Here is a 10,999-nt window from a genome sequence, read left to right as displayed (position 1 = left end):
TTTTGCGCTTAAATCAGCCATAAAAGTTGCACGGTTTCGGAAATTCCAAAAATGTTGCATCAATTTTAATCCTCCTGCAAACATGAAATTATCGTTCCAAAGAGGACAATTGTTGAAAAATCAGATAAGTGTTATTAAGAGGTTTGAATTGTCTTTATCACTGACATATTTATTGGCAAATAAAGTGTAAATAAATAAAAGGTACATTATTACAATTCAATTCGCAGCTAAAATAAGTTGAAATTTAGAAGACAAAAGTGCGTGGGAAAAATTGGAAATGTCGACTGGTGCTTTGAAATAGTTTCTATGGAAGAATCAACCAAAAGAAAAACTGCTTGAAGACGTCCTTAGTTGAGTATGTCAGCAAATTAATACACTTAAAGAACAATAAAAAAAATTATAAAGGCACTATTTCGGTTGAACATTTATGACAAATCTGGTCTGAAGAAGATTGAGATTAGACACTAGCAAGTAGTGGAATACGGACAGAAACATACACAAAATCTATTTTTGGGATATTGATAACGTTTTCACCTTGTTCTACGTTATCTTCAAGGCCTAACGATTATAGTTTTTAGTCTTGAAGATGAAAGCCAGAGTTTTCAGCCCTGAAAGTGATTTTGTACAAAGTTGAAACTTACCAACTCTGAAGTTGTGTAATTTTTTGGTCGAAACCCGCGCTACTTAATAGTGAATTATCAGTAACACAAACGCTTCTATTGCTGATTTGTTACCTCGAATTCAAGCAGTTTTCAGTAAATGAAGTGGACAATCAATCAGTGATTGAAAACGTTTCCTTTAACGAACAACGAATTCGTCTCAACATTTATCAATTTTGCTGAAAGAACGTGTCCAAACAGCCAAAAGTTAGGGACTTTTTCAGGAAAATGTATGACCCCCTACAGGACACATTCTGTTAGAGATGGATAAGAAAGTTTTCTTGAGTTAGGAAATATACAGTTCAGTTGAAACCATAAAAGAACAGAAAACGCGAACGCAAACTTGTATGCAATTTTCAGTACCTTTCTAAGATCATTTTTTAATTTACCCTTTTGTAAAACACTATATACAATACCTATTAAGGCACCATTGGGCCCAGGAACCTCATCATCATTTAGGCCACTCAATACTTGGACGCCATCAATGCGCTTAATAATATTTAAGGCGCATTGTATATCTCCATATCCACAATTCATGTCATAATCCAAATACACCAGACCAACATTTTTACATCTCTGCAAAGATAGTTCCTGGGCTTCGTAAACTGCTCCCAAAGTAGGCTCAATTTTTTCAGGTAGGATATCCTAATTAAAAGATTAAATAAAACTAAGCCAATATGGTCTCAATTGAGGCCTTGTGAGATTTACCTTGAATTCTAAAACATTGTATCCAGCTGCCCGTACTAGTCGCTTAGGTTCGGATGTGGAAATCATATAAATGTCCTTTTGGAAGTCGATTTTTCGCAGATATTCCAACAAGGCAGCCGTCGGGTTTATTACTTCGTCAAATTGTGCACTAAATTGAGCCAAATTGGCCTGTATTTTTTCCAGTGTGTACAAGGTGTTGTTGGTGACAAATCCAATCTGTTTGCCCAAAGCCCTCAACTTTTGCACTGCAGCTTCGGCTCCAGGAAGCACTGCTTTATCGGACAGCAAAACTCCTGCATCGATGGTTTGTATTCAATAAGAGGTTTTTATGGCCAACTGAAAAAAAACCCACTTACCATCCACATCAAACAGAACAGCATCAGTTGATGCAATCTCACGTTGCGCTTCCGTCTCCGACAGATCGTTGAGACTACGTAGTTTAGCCATGAAGTTCTATATTGATAATGGCAGCAAAATAAAAAAAATCCTTTTCAAAATCAAGGCTTAGATTAATAAAGCTCAGAATTGATAATTTGCGTACTTGCGTCGCTATCGCCGAATTTATGCTGTAATTTTTAAATGCGTTAAACAAACAGATGCGGGAATAATGATAATTATGCAGTGGACGCACAGCTCGGATGTCTAGAGAATACTAATTTCTAAGTTAACTCAGTCCCCTAACTGGATAATTCATCGGCAGATTGGTATAGCGTAAAATTGATAAAACATTTATGGTGTTAATTTTTCTATGTATTTTGTCAATATTTGAGAAACTACTTGAGATAAAGAACTGAAGTTGAGTATCCATTTTACCAATATTCAGGATGCTTTCTTTATGATCTATAGGTGCTAATTTGAATGCGAATTTTGGAAATTTGGGCCAGCGGCGGATCGCAATAAAAAGCTCCCTTTGGTCTTACTAATCATTAAAATGAAGGTAGAAACAGATAAATTTTACCGAAACTACTAGGAATTATTCGCGTAACCGTTGGTTTATATAAATTTCTGCATGCATTTTCTTGCAATCTCCCCTAAAGGAAAAGTATGGCGAAGTGAGATCCGATGGTGATCTCGAAACTACCAATTCATCTCTTTCAATTGCAATTCAACCAATTACGCACTATTAGACAAACGTGCGGTAAATATCCATCCAATAGAAATCGAATTTTTTGTTCGAAGACTTAACGGCAAGCCATTCATGTGCAGAAACAGATAATTTTGAACATTTTCAAGGAAAACTGAAACGCTTATTCTGTTCAGTGTAGTAAAAATGAGGACCTGTACCTCTATTCTTCAATTAAATGTGAGGAAATTGGTCGAAATGATTGCTCGTAACTGCAGCAATTTCGATTCGTCAGTTCAGTTGCAAAACATTTTAGATCTGGACTTAATTTCTAAAAAAATTCTGGCAAAGTGAGATCCGGTTCTGAATGAGTTTAAATCATTGGACCAACTTTACCAATTAATCTTTTTGAATAATTGCTATTTAACCAAGTAAAAATGCGTTAAATATTCATCCGGTTGCAATTCGTTGTTCCAGTGACTTGCGGCGTTTTCACGTGAAAAAAAAGATGATTTTGAAGAATATCAAAAAAATTACACAGTTTATTGCATTAAGTAAAAAAAGACCGTACAGAAATTGTTGAATTTACGCATTTGCCAAAATTGATTTAGAATGCGATCTTTTTTCGTCAATCTATGTGAGTTTTCGCGTTGAATAAGAGAAAAAAATATGCACATTTTACTATTGAAAAAACCCGAAACTTTCAATTTATTTGCTGTTATTAAACAGATAAAGATGTTGGGAAACTGACTGTTGCAAGTAATAAATAAATAACAAATATTAGTCTAAGCCGAATTATTACTTGGTTGCTGGTGCTTTTCATCAGAAATTTCCATTTTGCCCTAAAGTAGCTGAATTTCGGATTTTGACTAAGTTGAAAATTAGTACAAGTAGTACAAGAACAGTATTTTTAAATTTCTATTTAAATTTTTTCGAGTCGCGTAGATCTTAAGGACAAAATAAGTCTATTCAACCGCAAAACCAACGCTATTGGAATATATATCTTTTAAATTACTAAAACACTCGCTAATTGCGTGTTATTACATATACAGTGTGTTGCATAAACTAGTGGGATCTAAGCAAAAAAGTTCTTCGGGTATATTCACATGAAAATGAAGAAAAAGTTAAAAGCCTCCAATTTTTTATGCAAACAACTCAATTATAAGGCATTATGGAAGAAGTTCTAAGTCGGTAAGTATTAAAATATTGAAAAATGAATTTTCTATTAGAGTTATAGTTAGTATAGAAATCGTCCATTAGAGTTATGCGAGTTCTTCAAAAACTCCTGATCGCCAAAATGTCCAGAAATTTGGGAACCTTCACCTTAGTGTCTGCATTATTCTCTCGATTTAGAAAACAAAGATTTTTCATAATTACGTTCGAAACTCATCATCAGAAACGGCGTTTTTATTCAAATTTTCTGACTGAAATTTAGTGAAACGCATAATTATAGCACAAAAAATAAACTCTATAAGCGAAGAAAAAAGTGCAAAACGAGACTGGCACATTGATTCCCGATTTAACGAGAGGAGGAAAATGCCCCGTTGAAAATTCCTTTAAATGTGCAATTATATAGACTTTCGAACCACTGTTTCATTGTAAATTATGTTACGCAAAGTCGAGCGTAAATGATATAAGATACTTGAGACTCCTGGAATAAATGCAAGTAACAATAGATTACGGCATTTGTTGGTTTTTCGTAACATATAAACCTAGATTCATCTATAAAGCGTTAAAACAAATATGTATTTATATGGTGGGAAAAAATAGTGATAATAAAAGTTAAGGAATTTGAACCGTAAGTATACTGAAACCGCAGATAAGGATCGTAAAAACGTATCCGAAATTGGCCAAGGTATAAAGATTTCAGAAATCCGAATAAATTACTAGTCTGCATAAATCAGCTGAGCATTTCTATGATTAAGCAGGTGCGTATCTTCATAGCTTTATAATTGAGTTAACGAATTTTTTACAATTGTTGGAAATATTGCTAGTACTTATCCGATGTTTTCAAGCAAACAACAAATAACAAATCACATGTAATTCCGCAATTTAAGTTAAGCTCTCTCAATTCCCACTGATTTAATCATTTACACACGTTTTGGGGCCTTGCAGATTGCAAGTTTAAATACAAAATCATCAAATACACAATGGTAAATAGTAAACATTTTCCGTTTATTACTCTTGACTTCAAATGCCATTAGACTTCTAACTAATAACGAGACGGATATAGTACAATTTATCGCAAAAGGCCAAAGTGCAGTATCAGTTTATCTTAAGTGCACGCTATAAGCGCAACGGACAAAGAACACAAAGTCTATAAAATATACCAAATATGTATTTGGAACTAACGTAACAGTTTCTCTTTCTCATTTTTTTGTAAAAAATGTTCCAGACAGAATGCGGCTGTGTTATATTTAGCACCCAGAACAGTCAGTTAGTCTTAGAAAAAATCTAGTAAACTAGTTTTGAACTAACACCACAATGGAAACATTATTGACTTTGCCGGCTTACAGGCTTATACTTACAACAAATGGAGCTCTGTATATAAACATAAATATCCCCTAAACAAAACTGACTGGAACCACTTACAACCACTACCTATAGTACTGTTGATTGTTCGGCCACTGAGTGTTCGCTGCATTGTAATCGTACTGCTGAGCAACTCTAGTAGTTCCCGGAACTGTCGGAGTAACATACTGGGGCTGAGTCTGAGCCGCAGGCGCGGCTGCATATCCTGGATAGGCTGCAGAAGCAGGACTGTAAGAGGTCCCGCCATAGTACTGATTTTGAGGCTGCGGTGGAGGCAAATGCATAGGCGGAAGGGGCTGGCCATAGTTAGTTGGAGCCATATTGTTGGATTGCTGCTGATATTGAGTGTAGTAGTTCTGAGTGGTGGGTATTTGCTCATGAACAACCGAAGGCGCGGTCTCTTGAATGGGCACAGTAATGAGATTCGTCCGAATTCCCGATGACTGTATTTGAGTGGAACGTCGTCCTGAAGGCTGCAGCGAACTACGTGGGTCGTTCACCAAACTAGCCTTTGCCCTCATGGACGGCCTCTCGGGTTCCCCCATTATCCCCTGCAAAAGATCAGTTATAAACTGTACTACTACGAATAAAAACGCCATCACCTCCATTGACTGTGTTGAGGCATTTCCTTGCTGCAGTTGTCCTGTTGAAACATGCCGATGATTTATATGGGCCTGAAGATCCCTTTGGGAGAGATAAGTCCGTCTGCAACCAGTAGAACCATAGCGGCTACCTCCGTGCGTACACATAAATACGGTCCCAAGTCCGGTCTGTTCAACACGCGACACTTTTTCCAAGCATCGAGGACACTGCTGGTGCTCCTTTTTCCCACAAGCCAAGCAGAATACATGTTTGCAAGCAATCTAAAAATTGCGGTAGTTAGACGTTTCATAGCATGGGGTTTGCAGTGCCGATGGGGTGGCACCGTTGGAAGTTGAAAAAAAACATAAATTACCATTCGACCATAGATTAAGATTGGTTTTAAACATTTATCGCAGCAATGAATCATGGGGTTTGTGACTTTCTCCCCCATCAGATTGACTTTATGGTCCCAATTCAGTCTTAGCATCGGCTCGGGTGGGCCCCTGTTGATTGTGGTGAAAGTGGGGGCTTCCAGCTGGGAGATATCAGCTTCTAGATCAACTGCAACGAAGTTAAAGTAGATTCATCAGTTCAGGCACTGAACTACTGACTAAATTGATTACTTGGTGGTGGGGCGCTAGTCAAGGCAGCTTCAGGTTCAGGTTGGGGCTCTTCTGCAGCTTCCGGCTGTGATGAAGAAGTATCCAGCTCTTCATCACTCTCAATTACCTTCGCCGCTTTCTTGCCTCTTCCTCGTCCTCTGCCGCGCCCACGGCCTCTCCCTCGGCCGCCTCTGCCCCGGCCTCTACCCCTTTTTGGAGCACTATCCATTGTAATTAAGCAAAAACAATTTGACTTGTAAACTACCCGCTTTAATTTGGAGGTTAGAGTGATTGGCCCCAGTGACAGTGAGTTAGAAGTCTAAGAATTCTGATCAGGCTCTATCATACTCTAACTTGGGCGATGTAACAGAGATAAAAGAGTGGTTTACTAGAGAAAATCCAATTCTTATTAGTCGCATGTCACTGTCAAGATCCAAACGGTCAACATTTTGAAAAAACAGACATTAGGGCCCCTGGTTGAGCTATTTAGGTATTAACGGTCCCAGACTGAAAAAGAGTGACAAATTCCAATTTTGTATTTTTGATTAAGTGGTGGTGGTTTAGCGTGAGAAGTTGAGCTGATTCAAAAAAGTGTTTTCATTCATAAAATCCCCAAGAATAATTTCTAAATGGATTTTAAGCAATTGGGGGACAAACATATAACTCCCAAGTCCAAAGTTAGTTTCCTACGGAAGAAATTATCGCAAGGTGTGGTCACAGATAGCCCCTTCCGATCGATCCCCTGCTTTTCCACGCCACCATCCAGATTTTCTAGGATCCTGAACCCATTTGAGCCCCAAATGGTGGATCGACTGCATTTACCAACATTTAGGTATGTACCCCTTCGAAGTAAATCTTAAATATGTATTCAATATTTTTGAATGAATAATCACCGTGCAAAACATTGTATAGTCCGAGCGTCTTCATGCAAAACTCAACACCCAAGACTGAAGCAAAATTTAAATGGACAATCGACGAAATTTCGTCGTTGCAACCGGCTGAAATTGATGAAACGACTGTAAGCCTGCATGCGTGTACTGAAGACTCCAAAACAGAGGTTGTCGTGCAGAAAAAAATTGACATGTTCTTCAGGGAGTCCCAAATTGCTCCTAGCCCAATGAATTTAAAGGCCAACTATGTTCCTCTATTGAAAGACTGCGATTTTCCGAAGGAAAACCTTGATGAGACTGTTGAAGAAAATGTGCCCAAGAAACAAACACGCGAAGGTAATTTTCTAGACTGGGAAGAATTCTTGGGATGAATACTGATTAGGGTTTTTGTTGCTTCAGGTGCTACTCAGACTGTTTTAACGTTGCCCCCCATACTCCCTAAGGAAGTGGAAGATGCCTTAAGGCCATATTTTATATGCAGTGACGATCAGCACCAAGTTGATGATGATGAGTATACAAATGATGCGCTTTATCAGCAACTGTTTGAGTTTAAGCCCAGTTGCTGCCCAGAATCGCCGAATGGGGTGGAATCCTTAGTGTCATCACCACCTACTTCTTTAGGTATGTTGCAATAGTTGCGGTTTTATCATCCATTACCTTATTTGTCCCCACAGGACAATTGTCTGTTCAATATTCACCCTGCTCAAAAGAACCAGACACTGCGTTCGATAATTTAAATTTTGAAGACTGTAAATTGTCGCCCATATCGAAAACCCCACCTAGGAAACCACTTCACTTATTTGGTTCGCCAGGTGAAGAGCGAATGAGTGTCGATACAAGTTTAATTGTGCCAGACATGGATAATGAAGAAAACTTGGACAAAACCTGTTATCAAGTTGGTAAGGGATTTTCTTGGGGTTAGACTTAACTCTTATTGAAGTGGCGTGCATTTTTACGTTTAGATGGAGCAGTAGGTTCGTCTGGCTCGGATCTTCCGGACACCAGTGCTAATTGGAGTATGGAATACAAACACATTTCTATAGTTTCACCCAGTTTGAATTCAGACGCAATTGCAATGGATTTGTCCAATTCCAGCACCCCCCATTCCAAACTATATGTAGGAAAAGGTAGGGGGCTCAATATATGCAGGTTGTTGCCCCGAATAACTGTATTCTTCTCTATTCAGGGCAAAGAAAAAGACTGAGCGATAGCTTTAAAATCGAAGAAAATGGAAATGGAGACAATGGCTTCCAAGTGAGCGATGTTTCCATGAAAAGTAGAGGAACGATTGGCCAAAACAAATTGGGAGAATCTGATTTTGGGTACTACACGCACGATACCGGTGATTTTAGCAATACCAGCGTGTTTGCCTCAACCCCTAGCAAAAGAAACCGTTCACTTCCATGCAGTGAACCAAACTAGCATAAGACGGGGACATTTCAGTAATCTAAATAATTATATATCGGGAATTTTTCACTATTGGGGTTGGGCGACACTCTAAGGCAAGGGCGAACTCTTTGATTTCATGTGATTGTTTTTCAGGGTTTTCAGTATCTTAAATTGTCGATCTGTCTTAGCTTGAATCTACCACTGCCATTTGCTAAAGGCTGATGTTTACTTTATATTTCATGCTCTCTATAAGCATATATATTGAGCCACGGGCTTTTTGAGCTGTGCAATTGTGACAAACTGGACTTCCTATGGTTGTGGAAGGTGCCTGTGTAATAAAGTATTTCTCATTTATTTTAATTAATTAATATATTAAAAAATAAAGTTAACAATCATATAGTATTTTTATCTTACGTTCTCTGAATCTTACATAATTATCTACAAGATTAAACGAACTGAGCCAAATGATACTGCCCACGTTTTCATGCAAGGGCTTCGATTTATTTTGGATAATTTAGGTAAGTGTGCTCCAAGCAGGACGGGGCCCGAAACTTGCGCCTAATTACAATTCCTTATTCCTTTTTTTAAACCTATTGAACATTTGTCTATAAGGGCCGTTATAGAGGTAAAATGATGAAAGATCACCCCTTAGAATCGGGTTTAGCGAAAATAACTGTTAGTTTCAAGTCCGCACTTTCTTGCCATTAGAGCTAATCTTTGGCTGAGTACGATGCATTCCCTTAGAGAACTTAATTAGTTAACACAGTTGGGGCCATCGTTGCCTTGGCTTACAGCTATTTAGACTTGGGCTTTAATTGAAAATAAGAAATTTAGCTTATTTGGAAAATGACCGCATCAAGTCTTATCAACTAAGTACCTGGCGGGTTCGGTATGCTTGAGCTTGATGTCGAGGGAATTGATGCGGACGTGCTTTGTTGTTGCTGATGGTGATGGACTTGTGATGTTAGGGAAGCTGCTGCGGTGCTTTGCATGACTGTCGGGGGCAAAGACACTTTTGTCATTCCACTTGAGGGTGAAGTCAACGGCAATAATGGCTGCCGGTCGCTGTACGACTTGGACAATCGTTCGCTGAGTGCTTTCAGTGCAATTTGCCTGGAAAATCAGAATTTTGAGTTAAATTCTTCCAGGATTAAGAAACTGCTTTACCTTCTGCGCTCCATGTCATGCTGATCCACATTAGGAACAGATATGGTGACTCCTGAAGGGTTGGCCATATCGAATTTCCGGATGCTTTTCTTGCAAACGCCCACCCTAACAAGAGCATTGTATATGCTGTTACTTACCACAGCTATCGGGGGTTGAATTACGTTAGGGAAAAAACTGCAATTAATTTAAAAAATCATTGTTTCCTCCATTTAAAATGGAAATGCCTGTTACCTTGCAAAAGTAAAATAGTCAGCCATGTCGCCTCTAGAACCACTGCTGTGCTTCTGATAAAACCTCAAATACACCCAGCTAACGATCATGCCCCAAAAATACATTGTTGGATAAGTACCGTCGACTAGTCCAACAAGTTTCAAGATCACAGATAAGAAGAATACGGTGAGTGGTATATTCCTGTTGCTCAATTTGCCCAGAGGAGTCTTCATGATGACCAAGTCTGGCATTATTTGCTTCACTGCCACTGACACTCCAGCAATGTATCCAGCCAAGCCATGTATGTACACACTGTACAGATATCTCGTATCATTGAAACAGTAGTATAAAACAAAGTAGAAAGTAGTAGTGAGAATGCCCACTCCGAAGTTAGTGAGAGCAAAAAAGGTCATCATCTCCAATGGGCCCCAGAGAGGCTCGATCAGTTTTCCACACAGTCCGACGGTTATAACATCGACCAGGACTTCCCAGAAGTGAATTTCCATGAAACAGAACGTGAATAGGGACCAGATCCTCGTCGGAGGCATAATATATCCGGGGGTAATTGAAATGACTTCCACGGCATCGTCCCAGTAGGAAAGCCCGTAGCTAACTAGAACCACTCCGCAGATAAACTGCACTGACGTGCTGGTATTCCCTAGTAAAGCTCCGAATTGCTGCTTTAAATAGGGCAAATTTCTACCCAGAGCTCTAAACATAGCCATCACCACAAATCATTTAGGTTAGGTTGCAGAGTTCACTCACTGTCTATTTTCTTCTTCACTAAATGGCGCAGCGCCATAGTTGTCGGTTTTGCCCTTGATTTTTAGCGATAAGGCGGATTCTTTGCTTGTTACATGGACCAGACAAGGACACAAATATATGGTGTTCTCGTTTTTAGATGCGGATTGTTGCCTAATTCACGAGTTAGTTTTTTGCAAATATATCAGTTTTTAGTGAGAATAATCGCACTCATTTAATGCCCTGAGCAATAACATAATTTGTTTAAATTTTGTATATTCGAAAAATTGTCCGTTGTCAACAAAATTATGTTCTAAATATTTTTAAAACACCCCGTAAATTTTCAAAAATTGTAAAAATTTCCAGGGATTTTCAACGTTTAACCTCTTTTTTTGCACTGTGTATTAGCTAGTCAATTATTGTGTGGACTCGTGCGAATATTGGGTGCCACAATGA

At 38.6% G+C, this 10,999-nt stretch overlaps 4 protein-coding genes across 6 annotated transcripts; 1 reads left to right on the top strand and 3 right to left on the bottom strand.

Annotated features, from left to right (window-relative positions):
• Positions 1-1,075: 1,075 nt before the first annotated feature.
• Positions 1,076-5,047, bottom strand: LOC109535181 (phosphoglycolate phosphatase 2; the record flags this gene model as incomplete). Of its 2 annotated transcripts, none has more annotated exon segments than XM_048666479.1 (4): positions 1,076-1,304; positions 1,368-1,660; positions 1,724-1,820; positions 4,959-5,047. In XM_048666479.1, coding segments are annotated over 4 exon segments (646 nt in total), but the record flags the coding sequence as incomplete, so codon positions are not given.
• On the top strand, positions 3,972-8,779 carry LOC109535178 (protein aurora borealis). 2 transcript variants are annotated; one of them, XM_048666477.1, is made up of 7 exons: positions 3,972-4,358; positions 6,788-6,978; positions 7,059-7,372; positions 7,436-7,657; positions 7,711-7,935; positions 7,999-8,163; positions 8,223-8,779. In XM_048666477.1, the coding sequence occupies exons 1-7, from the start codon at positions 4,347-4,349 to the stop codon at positions 8,456-8,458; spliced, it is 1,365 nt and encodes a 454-aa protein (XP_048522434.1). In that variant the 5' UTR covers positions 3,972-4,346; the 3' UTR covers positions 8,459-8,779. The 2 variants fall into 2 exon arrangements, with proteins under 2 accessions (XP_048522434.1, XP_048522435.1); XM_048666478.1 differs by lacking the exon at positions 3,972-4,358 and adding an exon at positions 6,572-6,636.
• LOC109535179 (E3 ubiquitin-protein ligase Hakai) lies at positions 4,585-6,432 on the bottom strand. Its single transcript, XM_019901049.2, has 4 exons — positions 6,168-6,432; positions 5,918-6,105; positions 5,565-5,825; positions 4,585-5,513 (listed from the first exon to the last, which is right to left on the bottom strand). The coding sequence occupies exons 1-4, from the start codon at positions 6,373-6,375 to the stop codon at positions 5,028-5,030; spliced, it is 1,143 nt and encodes a 380-aa protein (XP_019756608.1). The 5' UTR covers positions 6,376-6,432; the 3' UTR covers positions 4,585-5,027.
• On the bottom strand, positions 8,776-10,584 carry LOC109535180 (transmembrane protein 115). The gene is made up of 3 exons (XM_019901051.2): positions 9,824-10,584; positions 9,593-9,766; positions 8,776-9,538 (listed from the first exon to the last, which is right to left on the bottom strand). The coding sequence occupies exons 1-3, from the start codon at positions 10,525-10,527 to the stop codon at positions 9,295-9,297; spliced, it is 1,122 nt and encodes a 373-aa protein (XP_019756610.1). The 5' UTR covers positions 10,528-10,584; the 3' UTR covers positions 8,776-9,294.
• Between the last annotated feature and the right edge of the window lie 415 nt (positions 10,585-10,999).

This window comes from Dendroctonus ponderosae, unplaced genomic scaffold (assembly GCF_020466585.1).
Source record: "Dendroctonus ponderosae isolate FM_Combo_2020 unplaced genomic scaffold, Dpon_F_20191213v2 Dpon_F_20191213_5, whole genome shotgun sequence".
Taxonomy (NCBI): domain Eukaryota; kingdom Metazoa; phylum Arthropoda; class Insecta; order Coleoptera; family Curculionidae; genus Dendroctonus; species Dendroctonus ponderosae.
This window is presented reverse-complemented; position numbering and strand designations above follow the sequence as displayed.